The sequence below is a fragment of the Spinacia oleracea genome, chromosome 4 (genome assembly GCF_020520425.1).
Source record: "Spinacia oleracea cultivar Varoflay chromosome 4, BTI_SOV_V1, whole genome shotgun sequence".
NCBI lineage: Eukaryota > Viridiplantae > Streptophyta > Magnoliopsida > Caryophyllales > Amaranthaceae > Spinacia > Spinacia oleracea.
Window position 1 is genome coordinate 181985275 of NC_079490.1, and position 18401 is coordinate 182003675.

At 35.5% G+C, this 18401-nt stretch overlaps 1 protein-coding gene across 1 annotated transcript; it reads right to left on the reverse strand.

The window, feature by feature from the left end:
* Window positions 1-325: 325 nt before the first annotated feature.
* Window positions 326-16652, reverse strand: LOC110790172 (uncharacterized). Its single transcript, XM_056843148.1, has 20 exons — window positions 15909-16652; window positions 11506-12354; window positions 11167-11424; window positions 10685-10951; window positions 9805-9895; window positions 9177-9630; window positions 9001-9080; window positions 8824-8908; window positions 4020-4111; window positions 3865-3933; window positions 3736-3772; window positions 3392-3474; window positions 2169-2666; window positions 2034-2070; window positions 1814-1868; window positions 1498-1550; window positions 1340-1405; window positions 963-1077; window positions 783-821; window positions 326-690 (listed from the first exon to the last, which is right to left on the reverse strand). Exons 1-20 carry the CDS (start codon window positions 16510-16512, stop codon window positions 575-577), a joined length of 3948 nt encoding a protein of 1315 aa, XP_056699126.1. The 5' UTR covers window positions 16513-16652; the 3' UTR covers window positions 326-574.
* Between the last annotated feature and the right edge of the window lie 1749 nt (window positions 16653-18401).

Below are 18401 nucleotides of genomic sequence, written 5' to 3' on the forward strand. Positions count from 1 at the left end.
TTTTGCTTTGGAGGTGGGGGTCTTCCTAGAAGGTTTGTCCTCTCTCCTTAGCAAGCCTAGTTTGTAATAGTTGTTTAAAATCTCTCTTACTTGTCAAAAAAAAAAGTTATTGGTAATTTTTTTTCTTTTTTTTTTTGAGATAAGTTATTGCTAATGCTACCAATAGATATAGTCGGTCTAGATTTCTCTTATTTCTTGTTTAAACAAGAGTTTGGTTTCATCGTCGACGAGAGAATTATGAAGAACACTTGTTGTATCAATTGAAGAATTATTGAGCTAGACAAGATCAAATCTTTTCCTATTAGTTATTATTTGAATTGTTGGATAGTAAATCAAAATTTCCTTCCTCTTATTTCAAAATTTCAATCAACTCTCTCAATTTGAGATTATTTAACACTAAAGTGATAAATACAAAAATTAATCTTTTATACAATAAAGAATAGAACACTAATAAGTGGAGTACTCTGTAAGTAAAAAAAAGATGGAGAGAATACACAACCAATACCGTTGATATGAACATAACAAGCCCTAAGAGAAATACACCATCAATCATCATGACAATCCAAACGCATATCTATTCTTCCTCTTCCTCTTGCGACTTTCCCTTCACTTGAGGACGGTTATGGAATCTAGACGATAGTGGCTTTGGTGCACGGCTTTTACGATCAAAAGCCCTTGTACATACATAACCTAAATAATAACATGTAAAAACAAAAAAAATATGTAAAAGCAAAAATCATTAATATAATAATTAATACATAAAACAAAATATAATCGGATACCTTCCCAACAACAACGTTGAATTTCCGCCGTAGTTAAACCTAATTTTACACATAATACAACCATAAGCTTGGTTAATACTACAGTACTACGTAAAAGTCAATCACAATGGTGTTACTGTTACATTCTACGTATAAAACATTTTTTCGGACAACACAACTAAACACAACTATTTTCCTTACCTTTACATATTGACGATGTGCCATACCCACAATATAAAGTTCGTCTCTGTTGCATCCATATCCAACTTGTAGGAACATCAATTGGACATTCACTAGTTTGATAATCAGCAAAAACCTGTAACAAACCATTGATGGAATAACTATTACAAAAACAAAAACCCGCCGAAATAATGGTTTGTTTTCATGGCTACTTATTTAAGTTTATAAAGTTGTATTTGCTAATCAAAAGAGGAGAGTACATACGGAGTATTAAAATGGATGTAATTAAACAAACTTTTACAACTTCTGTGCTAAGTCTGCTAACCTAGTTAAACAATATAATACACATTTTTATGCGAATAGTACGCACTCGAAATTATTTTTATATTTTTACTTACCTCATTAACTTGAAAATAGGTACCATTGAGTGGAAAGGATTCCTTCATTGCTGTTCGAACAGGTATCTGTAAATCAAATTTAATTTGCAATCTGTAATTATCTTACAGTACAGAAATAACATAAATAATTTTCCTTTTCTTTCGTTTAGAATACTTACCAAAAATGTTCCTTTGACGGATTCCAGAGTATTACCATGCTTTTCATCTGAATCTGTTAAATGATGGGGTTGGATAAATAAATCTAATTCTTACTTAGCAAATCTAAGTTGTACGAAGTATTATTAAATTAATACACCTTCGTATGAACATAGTTTTGCCTCATATCAATAATGCATGTAACATTATATAGATAACAATTCATAATGAATCGAAAAATAAATTGATATCACACATTTCATCATAACTTCATACGTAGTAATTCTTAATACGTAGCTCCCAAGAAAAACATGGAGGGAATACTATGTAATTTATTACCTGGTGTCGTCCATATGGCGAGAAGATAGGGTATTCCCCCTCGTTGTGGCTCAAACTGCAACAATAATATAAATCACATCACATCATCCCTCAAAAAATATATTATATTATATATAAATCACATCAATTATATATAACAAAGTACGAAGTAATTAATAAAAGTCTTTTCCAAGTTAGGCATGGTGGTATAAGATAATCGACTAGTTAAGGAATTACATACATCTTTCAAAAGAAGATGATTATGCGGCAACTCGTACCTGCAGAGTATAAATACAACTTATCTTCAATAATAAATACAAATCATTTATTAACTAGCTTAATTTTATATTGTAGTCATAAAAGGGCGAAAACTTACACTTGATGTTCTGTCCTCAATCGAATAGGATTAATGTGCTTTGGTAGAGGAATATAATCGTCTTGAGATATGATAGCCAAAGCTCTTGACAAATCATCACTATGAGGTAGTGTTACACTTTCCTTTTCATTTTGATCCTTGAATGTTTGCTTGAACTCTTGAGTACCAATATCAACTTCTATAATTTCCTCATCGGCCTCATTAGTATTGTTTAATAATGAATCTTCAATCTCAGGTAGCTCGGGTTCTTCAACCCTCTTTGGAGAGGCAGGAAACTCAATGATAGGGCTACAATCACGTTTTTGAGAGAAGGTCCGATTTAACATCGGGAAAGATATTGACATGTCTGGTGATGAATTAGAACTGGATGCTAAAAACAAAGACTCTTTCTTGACGTCAAATGGATTTTGGATGTTCTTATTCTTTTTAGAACCCTTCTTCAACCTTAATATCTCTTTATTTTGAGTCCACGTCAACCGAGGATGTTTCATTCTTGTACTGCATTCATAAAAAATAAAATACAAAAATGTTAAATACAGGCAACATATTATGAATTACACATTACTAATTATGACAGTACTTTATAAACAGATATATACTCGCCCTTCTTTGGCTAGTCCTACCTATTGATTGACCAAGAATAATCCTAACTTTGCAATTCCTATGAAGTCCAACTGCCTATGTTTTTTTATGTCAACCAAACAACTCACATACTTTGCAATTCCTATGAAGTCTAACTTCTTAGGTTAGACTGTGCCTTCCGATTAAATTTTGTTTGGTTTTTTCAATGTTCCTGCTGGCTGCTGCCACTCGCATCCCTGCCAGGCTGCTAAACATTGCCCAAACCCCATTTCTTGAGGAAGAATACAATGCAACTCATAACATTTATGGGATAAAATTATTAAATCTACTGACACACAGATGATATTGCTCTCCTATCCCCGCCACATAAATCACCGTGACCACACCGATCACCGCCATCTGCGCCACTACTACTGCTCTCTACATCATCATCACCATTATCATTATTATTTTATCAGTGGTTAAATTAAACAACTATGTGGGATATCATCATGTTTTCTTATCTAAATTAATATTAGTAATTCAAATTTGTGTTCAACGCCATCATCGCAAAAATCATTATATAAAAAAATAGATTTATAAGCAAAAAATTTCACATAAAGGAATAAGTGGTAAGGGGTAGTATTAGGCATGCCGCTAACCTCTCTACAACACTTTGATAGTATTTGCATTCGTTCTTGAATGGACATGCTCTACAATTGGGATTTTTCTTCGTGCAAAAAATCTAAAACACAGTAACATTTTGTAATTATATGGTTAATACAGTAAAAAATGTCAAACTCAACAGAAAATTATCAATAGAAATGTGTAAATATAAAGAGATTCCCCCCCCCCCCCCCCCCCCCCCCCCCCAAAAGAAAAAGAAAAGGGGTAATTTTCTAGCAACCAACATTATTTCTTTGCGCATGTGCTTCTAACTTGCAAGCAACTGAATAACAAAATAACATTGGTTGTAGGGTAAAAATATAGTTCCGAAAGAAAGTACCTTTCCGAATGTGATCAACTGATAATGAATTTTATACCTGTACCAAATAAACATTGGAGTTATTGCATAAGATTTATAAAATCAATTATTTGATAAGTAATGACATTGAGATATAAGTTGAAACTGTACAATTTTTTCCGCTCCATATTGCATATTCTGGACCAAAGATACTCCTGAATAGCGTCTTCTAACGGGTACCTACACTAATTGACTATCAAAGTTAGGAAATTTTCAGCTAGTCCTTCCATCCAAATTATGAAACAGAATAGTTGAGTATACATTACTTTTCAAGAAGATGAAAGGGAGTATCTTTAGGCAATGTTCCGAGGGGAATCCAACCTAAACGTACCGCAATTCGACTAATATTTACATCAACCTGGTATGAAAAAGTCAGAATAGGTCAGAAGGATTAGAATCGATCTTTGAAATGCAATTGTTATTGAAATTCTAAGTTATTAAACTAGATAAATTTTTGTTTTATTTTCCATAAAAATCTCAACTTTATAACATTCTTTGAAGAATGTACCTTAAAACTCGAAAATATGTATTAGAACCTACTTGCTAGAAATGAAATAGTGCAAATCGAGATTCTAAAAGCTCTCTAGGCGCACGATAAGGGCCTGTTCTTATCCTGCGCTAGGCGCCATGGCTGGAGCTTGAAGGTCTCAAAGGATAGCGGTCTCGAATGCGAATGGGAAAGGAAATGTCCACGCACCATCATCGCACTCAAAGAAAAGCAAGGGATCAATGGTTCAGCGGGAATTGAGGGATAGTCAAATAGACCCAGATTTTGGAGAAGGTAAAATTATCTCTCCTCACGCTTCTTTAATTCACTTGCAAGAATAAGCTGCTGCTAGAACAAATTTTTCGAATTGGTTAAATGTATTGAATAGCAATGTTAATTCAAACTTACAGAATTCCACTTCTAATGGCAATAATATTGTCTTGGATAGTAACACTGATGGAAATGACGATTAGATCAAAATTGATCTTGAGGATATTCAAAGTGAACTTGAATGAATCATCAATTGTATGCTTTATTTTAGGAGCAAATCCACCTTTGCATATTATGGATGGGTTTGTCCATCGAATTTGGGGGAATCTGGGTATTGCAAAGTAGCAATTGTTGGGAAAGGTCGATAAATAATCAGATTAACAACACTTGAGAATAGGGATAAAGTTTTGAATTCTGGCTGTCAATTCTTTGATGGATTTGAAAAAAGGATGACGTGAAATCTGTTCCTAAATATTGGGGGAAGAAGAGTTTGTTTAAGATTTCTGGGTTGATTGGGAAAGCACTGAAAATGGATCAGGCAACTATGAAGAAAGATAAGCTTCAATATGCAAGGGTATTAATCGAGGTTAAGCTGAATCAGAAACTCCCTGAACTTATTAGATTTATTAATGAGAAGGGAGTACTGATTGAGCAGCCTGTTCACTTCGAATGGAAACCTTTGCATTGTGAAAAATGTAAGGGATATGGACATGCTATGGATCAATGTGTGAGGAAAACTGGTAAAAGGGTATGGAGGGCGAAGGCTGCAGTGGGTCAACTTCATGCCCAACTTCATGCCCAGGTTCCACGACTTCCACCCATGCTGCAGCAACAAGCGCCGGTATCAACAGCTGGGAATGTCGAACCAACACACGTACACGTACCAGCAACTACTATGTAATTGGAAATGTCGAGACACCTGTTGATGAGGGGTTCCAAAGGGTTGTTGGGTCAATGCAACCTTCTCAATCTACAACACTCCTATAGCTAATCAGTTCGAGGCTCTCCAAAACTCAACTGTTGAAGACATCTTTTATGAAGTACGAGGTACTGGAAACCATGTGATCCAGGGATTGAATTTCCCTGATCATCACGGATAACATCCTTGTATGGAATGTCAGGGGATTGAATAACAAGGTTAAACACGGTGAGGTGAAAAATTTATTCACGCTCACAACATTCAGTTATTCAGTCTCCTGGAGACGAGGGTCAAAGCTGCTAATATGGGGGCTTTGTACCTTAGCTTATGTCCTGGAGCCTTCCACCAGAGTATTAAAAGTAGGAGTGCATGCCGTCCATAATGGTGCTCGGAATTGGGCTAATAGTCCTAATGAGGTTCAACAGGCCTTCCATGATTTTTATCACTCTTTTAGGGAGTTGTATGGAAAGTAGAAGTGGAGTAAAAGAAGAAATTATGAATCAAGGTCCTCGACTTTCTGCTGATAATATCGCTCTGTTGGACTGTAATTTCACACACGCGGATGTGAAAAGGGTTATTTTCTCTATTCCCGATGACAAGTCCCCGGGTCTAGGGTATAATAGCTTCTTTTTTAAAGAATCCTGGGACATAATAGGATCAGAAATCTCTGAAGCTGTTCTGGATTTCTTCAAGACTGGAAAAATTCTCAAGGAGCTTAATGTCACCTGACTCACCTCAGTGATTGATTCCTAAAGTGGAGTGTCCTAACAATGTAGGGGACTTCAGACCAATATCATGTTGTGCTGTGATCTACAAATGCATCACAAAGCTTATGTTTGAGAAGCTTAGATTGGTTCTCCCGGGGGTCATTTCTGATAATCAAGGGACTTTTTTGGCCGGCATAAGCATTTTGCACAATGTCCTCATTTGTTAGGATTTAGTGAAGATATACAAGAAGAGTCAAAGAATTAGTTGCTGCATGTTCAAAGTTGATGTACAGAGTTGAATGGGGTTTCCTTAGAGAAATGTTGTTCGGTCTTGGTTTCCCTTTGTTCTTCACAAATCTGGTCATGACTTGTGTTGAGAGTCCAGGTTTCACTCTTATGCTTAACAGAGTGCCTACTGGGTTCTTCCAATCGCACAGAGGTCTAAGACAAGGGGATCCAATATCTCCCTTATGGAGTACCTAAGCAGAATTATGACTTACATTGGGAATCAAAATGATTTCAAGTTTCACTCAAGGTGCAAATCTCTTAAACAAAATCATCTTTGCTTTGCCGATGATTTGATTTTGTTTAGTAAGGGTGATCCTACTCCTGTAAACATGCTTTTGAAAGGACTCAAATTGTTTTCCTATACAAGTAGCATGTATGCCAATTGCGAGAAATCTGTTGTTTATTGTTGTGGTATGGAGCCGGGAGATGTGGATAACATTGTTGAAGCTTCTGGTTTCAGTCTTGGTTCCTTGCCTTTTAGATACTTAGGGGTGCCTGTGAGTGCAAAGAAGCTCAATGCAATTGACTGTGAGAAGTTGATAGAGAAGATGATTGCAAGAATTAAAGTATGGAGTACTAGACATCTTTCTTTTACAGGCGTTTACTACTCATCAATTCTGTGTTGATGAGCATAAATGCCTACTGGTGCCAGATTTTCATTTTACCTAAGATGGTTTTAAAGAAAATTAATGCTATATGTAGATCTTTTTTGTGGTCTGGTGTTTTTAATAGCCCAGAACCAGGGTATGTTGCTTGGGATAAAGTTTGTGAGCCTAAGAAGAACGGTGGCCTAGGCATAAGGAATGTGGTTATGTGGAATAAAGCAGCCATGGGGAAGCAAGGTTGGAACATAGCTCAAAAAGCTGACAACCTGTGGGTTAAGTGGGTGAATGTTGTATACATTAAAGGGGCTGAATGGACAGAGTACCAGGCTCCTAGTGGTTCTAGTTGGGCTTGGAAGAGTATTTGCAAGGCTAAGAATGATCTGCGATTGGCTTTGCAAAATAATAATTGGTTGACAGTGCCTAAGTTCAGCACTGCAAAAGTTTATACACAATTACTAGGACATGGGCAGAAGGTTTCTTGGAGCACTTTAATAGACTCTCTTTGCTAGGGATGTCAGTGGGGCGGGTTTCGCAGGAGACCCGACCCGCATCCGCCCCAAGTAGGCGGGGATGGAGGTAGGTTTGGCGGGTGATGGGGCGGGGATGGGTATAAAAATCGTACCCGCCATGGGTGATGGGGCGGGTGTGGATTTTGTGTGGAACCCGCCCCATCCCCGCCCGCCCCGCCCCATACCCACTCGCCCCGCTTCATACCCGCCATGGGTGATGGGTTGAGTTTGGATTTATTTGCATGTTTAGGTGATAATATGAATTTAGGTGAGATTTTTTTTGTTATGACATTTTTTTTTTCCGATTATATATGTTACTTTAGTCATACGGTATTTTTTTTCGAATGTTAACTTTCATTACTCCGTATACATGGAAAATGTTTGCTAAATAAGAAAAATTTGGCGGGTACTGGCGCGGGTATGAGGCGGGGATAAGACGGGGATGGATACCCAGTTGGGTGGTGGGGCGGGGATGGATTTTAGTTTATACCCGTTGGGGCGGGGGCGGGGATGGGGATGAATTTTGTACCCGCCATGGGTGATGGGGCGGGGATGGAGATGAAAATTTTAGGTGGGGATGGGGATGGAGGGACCTACATCCGCATCCGCCCCGCCCCATTGACATCCCTACTCTTTGCCAAAGCATCGTTTCATCCTTTAGCTAGCAATGCTGGAGAGGTTGCAAACAAGGCAAAGACTGTTCAAATTACACATTGGTGATTCTGAAAATTGTGTAATTTGTGACAGAGAAATAGAAACTCATAAACACTTGTTTAATTGTGAGTTTAGTAAACAATGTATCCAAGGCATTAAGACTTGGCTGGGCATTAATGCCAATACTACTGATTTTTATATTTTGCTGAGATGGATCAATAAAAGAACAGGAAAATCTCAGTTTCGGAAGAATGTGGTTGTTCTTGCGATTAGTGCTGCTGTTTATATGGTTTGGTTTGTGAGAAATAAAGCGTTATGGGAGCAAAAGGTAGCTACAGTGGACTCTGTTGTGAAGAGTATTCATTAGGCTTAGAGTCAAGAGTATTATGAGTAAGAAAGTGTCTCAGTCTGATTGGATTGGTTTGATGCTCTCTAGTTTAGTCTTTTAGTTCATGAGTTGTATCTTGGTTTTTGCCGGTTTGGCTTGTATGTTTTTTGGGTTAGTGTCCATCCCAGATGGTTTATCTCCCCTTTACTTTCCCATGATGTATGATGTTGATCTTTTGAGAAATGATATTGCTTGCTTACTGAAAAAAAGAAAAAGAGAAATAGTGAAAATCTAGAATCTTACGGGAAAGGCATCATGGCCAAGAGTTAAGAGTCGTAAGCATTCAACGCTTTTCATGCCAAGTCCATAGAAGCTTAGTAAATATGCCCTGAAAATCAAAGAAAGGATATTAAAATTTTAACTACAAAAAAATGTATAAAATTGCAAAAGGAAAAAATGAAGGGGATATTCTTGACTTACTTTGCTACTTCAAATGGGGCTTGACGTAGCCATTCAAGATCCATAGTTCCATGTTTATCGACTAGTCGGTTAAGAGTTCTCTGTATTTATGACAATCATCAGATTTTTTGCTGAAGCGGAATCAATTTTTTCCAAACAATAAAAAATTTCATACTCGTACAAAATATGATTCGTACCTGTATTTTTCCAGCAATAATCCGATGTTGGCCCCTTTGCTCAATGGCTTTAGCAATGTCCTTAACTGGTGCTTTCCTTACTGCTTCCCAATCTACAGAATCTTGGGTGTCTGGACTCCTTTCAGTACTCTTCCCTAGAAAATAAAGTCGTACGGGTTCCCAATCGAACTTTTCTGCATCTTCGCCTTTCTTTTCTTTTCCCGGTCCCGGTAAATTAGGCAAGGACGCTATCATATCCTTCAAAGCAGTATCATATTCTTTCTCTCTTGCTTTGGTTTCTTCTTTTTCTTCTACTTCTTCTTCAGGATACTCGATGATCGGGCCATTCGTACTGCATGAAGTGCTCCCAGTACTCCCTTGGCTGCTTGAGATATCTGAATCTATACCACAATCCTCATCTTCATTGGTTTGTGGTTTAATAGGATATCGTGATGCCACTTCCATATACGCATTACTGCACCAATCATAAAATTAAATATGCAATGAGACAAACTCAAATGCAAATTGGCCTCCCAAGATTTCAAAACCGTCTTGACCACTTAGGTACAATGTGATAAACTCAACTATAGTGCCTGAGTAAATTATTTACTTGAAACAAAAATTTAAAAGTTTTGAACTTAAATCATACCTTGAGAGGACATCTGATACATTCTGCGTAAGAAAGACTCCAACGACCGAGTCTAAAACAGAACCATTCCACTTGACAAAATCCTTAGGCCCTGCAATTTTGGCGATTTAGAGGTTAAGAGTTTAAGACCTATCAGGTGCACATATACAAAACATCACAACTAATTAGTGAAAACCGATAACATAATTCCGAAAGGTTTTCTACAGTAATTGTCTACAAGTAACCACAACCGTAGTAATCATACAAACAAAGCGTAACTGAAGAATAAAACTTGGAGTTGGAGCTAAGTTTTTCTTCGTAAATTTTCATTTACCGAGCTCTTGTTTCCTTGAATTCCTCCTACATCAACATGCATAGTACTACATAACTCTAAAGTTTCAATTAAGCTAAACTATAATACCGTACCTAGGCCCATCTTAACAGTCGCCTGTGAGATCATCAAGTCAATTTACAACTGAGACACTAGCATGCTTAGAAACAGAGGATCAGGATGTTTCAATAATGCCAAATTACAAAAATCAGCCAAATATAAAACGTATCTGCACTTTAATACCAACTCTGGACAGCTTTTATTAGTGGATTGTTATTCACTGATGTAAGAATATACAATGACTTAATCATATCCAATGTAATAATCAAAGTGTAATGTTGTATGAGATGAAAACCTGAAAATTTAGTGTTCTAATGAACACGAATAATGAAAGGATATAATTGTTGTGTATGCAGTTGCAATAATCAAATCAGTATGTCAAAAAGGAGAAACGCAAATGGGAAGATCTGTAAGGAACGGATAAAGTGTAATATTTTACATAGTTGGGGAGGGTTGAGTGCTGAGTATGTACGTATACGTATAAAAGACTATAAAAAGCAAGTGAAATACCTTGCAAATTGGTCATTACCATATAGAATCTATTCATCTTTGCTTGTAGAATTTCCCTTTCTTCACAGAATTCTTCGGTCTCTTCAAATGGTTTTTCAGTACCATCCGCTTCTTTGTTTGGTTGTTGAGCAACAAGGGCTAAATTATTTTCTCCCTTTACCATTATACTCAGTCTTTCAATTGAGTCTAGGTCTTCATAAAATGACAAAGATTCAAAGTATTCAACAAGGGGGTCTATAATCTGCTCCATTGATTTCCCATTCCAAGCTACATCAAAAACAACAAAGTCTTAGTCCCAACCTAATCACTATAGTAATATAACAGCCAAATTGCTACTTAAGGAATGAGACGTTCGTATTGTGCAAGAACCGTATTTTCTCCTCTATAGCAAAATTTAAATCCTAATCATCGGAGTTTTTTTTTTATCGTGGTCCGTGTTTTTTATACCACTTTGACAAACTTATACAAATTTACAACATTACCTTTAAGCTTCTTCAAACAACTCTTAATCTTTTTCTTCTCCTGGCGTATCTTTTTCTTCTCTTGGCGTTTAGTAGGACCCTTTGGCGGCTTCTCCTTCGCTAACTTTGTTTTACTTTTTTCACTTTCTGAAGTCGAGCAAGGAGAATTTGTTTCACTTTCTTTACTTTGTAAAACCGAACAAATAGCAAGTCGTAAACTTCTATCACTTCCAATTTCACCTTGGTCCAAATTTACAAGCACCTCATCTCTCTCAAAGCCTGTAATAAAATATGCATATAAACATAATCATTAGTAAGAAATTTTTATCTTTCTAAAAAAAAGTATTAAATTAAACTTACTTGTTTTGTGTAAATGTGGAATGTTTATATGGTCGGGAGGAGAGCAACAAGATATTGTGTGTAAGTCACCCGGTTGTTTCACAACATCGCTAACCGGTGCCAATTTCTTTGCCGATCTCTTTCTCTTCCTGAACTTCATTCGTGAAAATAATAAACTAAAAATACAATCAAATGAATCTCGATCGATCTTCAGTTGCATTGGTAATAACATCATTCTACTACCCTTGGTGATTAAGTTACTCCTCCCTTTTCTTTTTTTCTTACACCTATCAAGAAAATTATTCCCGATTTTTCTACATTCATTCAGACATTTACTATTGTTCCTCCTTCGATAGACTTTCAAAGTTCGTTGACTCTTATCTTTCTCCGACTTTTCATTCTGATTACCACCATTACAAGATAAATCATTAAAACTTTGCTTTTCAACAACTTTGACACCTCCATCCTCAACAAAACTAATGTCCTTAAAATTTAAGGCCCTTTTGCAGCTTGAAGCTTCAGGAAGAACATTTTCAAGTATTTCAGATATGTTAGCCTCTTCTGTTTCAGGAAGAATACTTTCAAGTATTTCAGATACGTCAAAATCTTTCTTCGTCACTTTCTTCTTTACCGGCTTTGGAGTTTTAGGCTTAGGAGTTTTAGGAGTTTTAGGAGTTTTAGGCTTAGGAGTCACTTGTTTGGGAGTTTTAACCTTGGGTGTCACTTGCTTGGGAGTTTTAGGCTTAGGGGTCTGCGCCCTTGAATCATCAATTTTTGGCCAAAAATATTTGAATTTCCGTTTCTCCCCAGGCTTCTTGTTCAAATCCATTGCGACTTTTTGTCTTTTATTTTTTGATTTCTTCTCCTCACCTACGAACAAATATAACCAAAATATTAAATAACATATAATAGAAAATCTAAATTGAAGTGGAAGACCAGCATAAAAGATTTAAATATATGTTAATTTCAACTATTTTATATCACTGTAAGTTTCAGTTTTTGGTTTATAATTTAGAGCTGAAACTCCTTTTACTTTTGTTTTTGGTTTTCTAAAAAACAGAATACTAGAAGAAGAAAAAAAACAATAAAGAACGGACCCTTAATAACTTCGTTAAGAAATTAAAGATAAAAATTGTTTTCATAAATGCTTCAAATTTCTGCTTGTCTTTTAATTTGGTTATTTTTTCAGACTTTCACCAAATTACTGTAGCATGATTTTCCATATTTTCTTTTATGCATGCGAATGAGTAATATAAATTATTAATGGGGAAGGGGAATTTAAACCTGTGACCTATACAAGCAACCACTAGGCAAAATCTCATTGATACGATTTTACTTGATTAGTTGATTGTTATTAGTAGTAATTTGCTTAAATATAAATGCCAACGTTCAGAATAGCAAAACTTGATTAAGCATCATAAAATAATGATCAAGTTAGTTATAAAAATCAAAGGTACAATGTATTTGTTGGTTTATACAATATTTACTAACGACTATAAACAAAAAAGGAAAAGTCAATAAATATACAATCAACCACAGATCAAGAAATATGGAGTATTAATAGCTACTTGATCTTTGAAACTGCCTAGTGAATCTAGTGATATGATACTTGAAAATGAATACAATCTCACTCAAATCTCCGGCCTCTTTCTTTTTTGATGACTTAGAGGACCATTTTATTTATATAGAAACAACACCAAAAGCCCATGTGAGTCATAAGGGCAATATGGGGGAGGGTATTTGAACATGTGAGTTCTCGTACAAACTGTACACAATAATACACATACCCTCGGTTTTAGCCACCGGGCCGAAGACTTGGCAGAAACCGACTGTGGTAATTAATTAAGCTACCTCATTCGGCTTTAAAAGTTCGTCCAATTTAATAATAGGAGGGAGAGTACAAGTTAGCTGACTTGAGTGAATTAGGATACATCGCTAAGAAAGATCCGCAAAGCAAAAAGACGAGCATGAATTTGACCTTGAGAGACTATCACACTTTCTGAATTTCTTGAACAATAACGAAAAAACTTCGATAACTAAGGCTGTGTTCGGCATCATTGCCGTTTTTCGTTTTTTCATTTTCTAATCAAAAAAACAAAAACAAGGCTGTTCGGGTATAGTGTTGAATAAAACGAATTTTGAGGCTTTTTCACAAAACCAAAGCAGAAAATCAGAAACCACTAAAAGTCGTTTTGTAAGTTCCGTTTCAGCTTTATCCCGCAAAGCGTACACCCCTTCTCTCCAATCTCCATCTTGGTTCCCGGCATAGCCTAACTATTCTCAAGATTCAAGGTTCAAATTGGCTAGTATAGTAGTATATAGCCTAACTATTCTCAGGATTCAAGGTTCAAGTTGGTATGGAGCCATGGAGGTCTTCTCATCTTCTTCAATTTCCTCTTCCTTTTTTCTTTTTTAGTTCCCCTTGAAATCATCCCCACTGTTTCATCCTTTTGTTTATTTGAACTGGAAATTTTGTTGATGAATTGGGTTTGGTAGTTTGTTTGTTCGTCTAAATTGTCTGTCCATCTTTGTTCTTTAATTTTTTTTTCAATTGTTGTTGTCGATTATTTGAGTTTTGAATTGGTTTGTCAATTTTTTTTATTTTTTATTTTGGTGTGGATGTTTGAAGGAAGAGATTTTTAGTGAATAGTGGTTGTTAGTCTTATTACTACTTTCCAAACTGCATACAGATAAAAGTTAATTCGAAATCGCAGTATTAGATTGTATACTACTGATTGAATGTGTGAAGCAGTTCCAAGTTCTGGATTGTTTGAGTAGAGGGAAGTCAAGCTCTATATTGTTGATTTTTTTTGTTGAAATAGTAAGTGGTCATAATTAAGAAAAGCCATATTGACCTATTGATTTAGAACTGGAAGTCTTATGAGAGTAATCGGTTTAACTGCAAATGCTCCGTATTTGACAAAACGTCCATATACAATTGCTTCTGATTTTTCAGATAAAAGCTAGACCTCTTTGATTTGTAAAGTGCTAAATCTTTTAGAGGATCAAATAGGGATGACCATTCTAGGGGACTATTCAAGAAAGCTCAGAAGGTATATCCATCCCTTTTGTCGTTAATACAGAAAACTATCAGAAGCTTGAATATCAGCATATCTTTGAAACTATAGCCTAAAATATTTAAATATAATAAAACAATAATGATGATATATTAATACGGAATAATCATAATAGTAATAGTTGTGACATAAGAGTAATAGTTGTGAAGCTTGGGCCTAGAAATGACATAGGAGTAATAGTTGTGTATTGGTTTTAGTTAATTGGAACCTAAAACTGAAAAAGTTAAAACCAAAACTGAAATCAGTTTCCTGTTTTTGAAAACAGAAAACTGACAATAATGCCGAACGGGCCCTAACAAATTAATGTGAAGAATTCAACCAGACCCGAAACAAACCAAAAGCAAAACCTGCTAACATCCTTTGATCCAAAAACAAACAACTATTTCGCATCCGAAGAGAAAAGACTCCAAATATTCACTTATTCAGTAATCCGCAACAATCAATTAGTATCAATATCTTCCTTCCATCACATAAGACCAAATAAAATCCCAAAGGTAGTCAATACTCATCTCTATTCTATAAAGGTGTTGGTATTTTGGTAAATACACTTTTGGTGCCCCTATAGAAAAAACTAACATACCCCTACTAACCATAAGTTATGGATCAATAAGTATTAAATACAACATAAAGGGAAAATAATTAGTCAATACCCACAATAAATAACGTCATAGAGGGAAAAAGTTGGAAACAAATAAGAAAACTACAAAAATAAAAAAATAACTTAATCACAGTAAAGATTACGTATTACAGCTAACTTAACCCACCAAAATCAGGGTCAGGAATTAAAAAAAAAAATAACAAATACTTAATAGCAAACTAACCCACAGTAATGACTCAAAAATAATAAAAGAAATTAAAAAAAAAAAAGTCAAAAAGTCAATCAATTACCCCTTATGTTTGTTAATATTAATAAGTTGGGAAAAGATGACAAAATCCCTTATTTCTCTCCATTTTAATTCATAACCCCTTAATTCTCTCTATTTTAATTCATAACCAAAACAAATGGTGGAACAACGCTCAATGTTGCAATCCAAAAAAAATCAATCAATTTCCGAAATCACTTTTTCCAGTTTCTAATTTAACTAGAGATTATATCTAATTTTTCTTATATGAACTTTTTTGAACAATTTTTCTAGCATATTATTTATTATAATTAGTTGTGGTAAGGCAATTTTTAGTTTTTATAGACTAGTAATTAATTAAGGCAAGTCTTCTCAGTCGACTATGAATCTATCATTAATTTACAAGATTTATAACTATTACTAAATCATGATTAATTAGTTGAATAAAATTAAACCTTAAACTGTAGTTTCAAACAATAATTGTACAGGGATAGTGTGTACTTACGAAGAAGAGGCTCCTGAGCAATGCTTGCGCTAGGATCACTTTGAAATTCAAATTGATTCGCTCCAATTACACTTCCACCACCATTAGCCCAGCCAGCAAGATTCTCAGTACTCGCTCCAATTACACTTCCACCACCATTAGCCCAGCCAGCAAGATTCTCCGTACTCGCTCCAATTACACTTGCACCACCATTAGCCCAGCCGGTAAAATTATCTGCCATACTCGCCCCAATTGCACTTGCACCATTAACCAAGTCAACAAGACTCTCCGTAGTCACTCCAATTACACTTGCAAAATTAGCCCAGCCGGCAAGATTCTCCGAACTCGCTCCAATTACAGTTGGATCATTAGCCCAGCCTGCAAGATTCTCTGTACTCGCCCCAATTACGGATGCACCATTAGCCCATCCGACAAGATTCTCCATACTTTCCTCAATTACGGATGCACCATTAGCCGGACCAGCAAGAAACTCCGTACAAGGAAGATTACGACCGGGTTCGTACCGGGTGGTTGAAGTCCCATAGCTAAAATTAACGATACTCGAACGCGGCTTTTCTGGGGTTTCTGGGGTTATTGGCACCCAGCAATTGTTTTGTTGTACCATGGCATAGGAGAATCAGTTGTCAACTGAGAGAATTTCGTGGAAAAATAAGGGGGTTTGTAGGGTTTATAAACGGGATGATATGATCGTTGGGGGGAGTCAGAATTTTCTGGGGTTATTGGCACCCAGCAGTTGTCACCACTGTCTACTAATTATAAAAATTACAAATCTGTGTTTTAAACTTGTTAGAGCATCAATTATAAGGGTAACTCTTATTTACCCACTCTTAATCTCTTTCTTTATCCACCTCATCACCCTCTCTTAATAAGAGTTATCCATTAAAAACCCCAAGAAATAACTATATCTTATTTACTCCCTTTTAAATACGGAGTACCTTTTACATGTATTTATTTTTATTTTTTTTAACAAAAATGTCCAAAACAAATATAATACTCCAACAATCATCCACCTCACCCCCTATTTCTAAGAGTTACCTCTTATTTAGAGATGTCTTAATCAACCGAGGTAGCTAAGAGTTAACTCACTCTTAAAATTTCTCTCTCTTCAATAGTGGGTTAAGAGTGCATTATAATTGATGCTTAGGAAACCTACAGAGCATCAATTGTAGAGTTATCTCTTATTTGCCCCCAATAACTAACTCTTATACACTATCTCTTAGGTAACTTTTTCCTATTTTTTTATTTTATTTTTAATGCAAAAATATCAAAAATAAGCACAATGCTCCCCCAATATTCCACCTCACCCCCTCTTATTTTCTAAGAGCTGTCTCTTATTTAGAGGATGTCATAATTAATCTCTAAATAAGAGGGAGCTAAGAGTTACATCTTATTCGCTAAGAGTTAGCTCTTAGATTTTCTCTCTCCTTAAGACGGGGCTAAGAGTTATCTAGTATTGATGCTCTCAAATACACTACTTTGAAAATCTGGATTTATTCTATATAATAAATTACAATGAAATATCTTATTTTAAATTACAACTAAAAATTACTTTAAATTCGTTATGTATTTATTTATTAAAAAATGAGTTTAACATAGAAATTGTTCATTTTTTACTCTTCTTTAGAGTCATAATATTTTTTTTAATTAAGATCTATACAGTATATAACAAAGGACGAAGGAGAAAAGTTTTGTAAAAAAATTGAAATAGAGAATGCCAAAACTAAGGGGTTATTGGAAATCTCTAAACAAAATATGGAGTAAGAAGATGAGGAGAGATTATTTATTTATTTAAAAAAAATGAAAAAGGGGTTGCATTTGCTTGAATATTACGGAGTATTGGGAAATGAACCGCTAAACAAAAAGAAAGGAAAAATAATAAAAAGAACTGCAGCTATGGGAGTTCGAACCCAGTCATTTGCTAAAACTGCAAATATTCTAGCCATTGAAGCAAGAAGAAAATGTATGTTATTTTTGTACGCTCGTATTATAATTGTTTTTTCGTTGGGGAATGGTGTGTCACGTGACACACCATGCCCAACGGTAGCTCCGCCAATGGATGTGATGATGGTGATGGAAATTTTGGCTTCTTCCATGGGCATGAGACTTGAGGAGATAGTCGAGAGCGAGGGAATAGGATGTAGCAGTTATGGTGGTGCTGTGAAAAAAAAGAGCAGCTGACGGAAGAACGATAGTTTGGAAATAAGAATAGTTGGGAAGAACGAGTATTAATTTGCTATTTTTTGTTTAATTTTGTTATGAAAATTAAGGATGTGTATGTATATTAATGTTGATTTTAATAGAAGGTCAAGATTTCAATAACTCTATTGTTGAGTTATTCAACAACTCTACTCAACCGGCAGCAATGGGAAAAAAAATACTCCATTTAGGGGAAACTAGGGACTGGGGAAGCTGTCATACTTAGATTTTATTTTATCTTTTTTTATTCTTTTGGAAAATTGGTAGATATAGTGGTTATTAGAGAAATCATACACT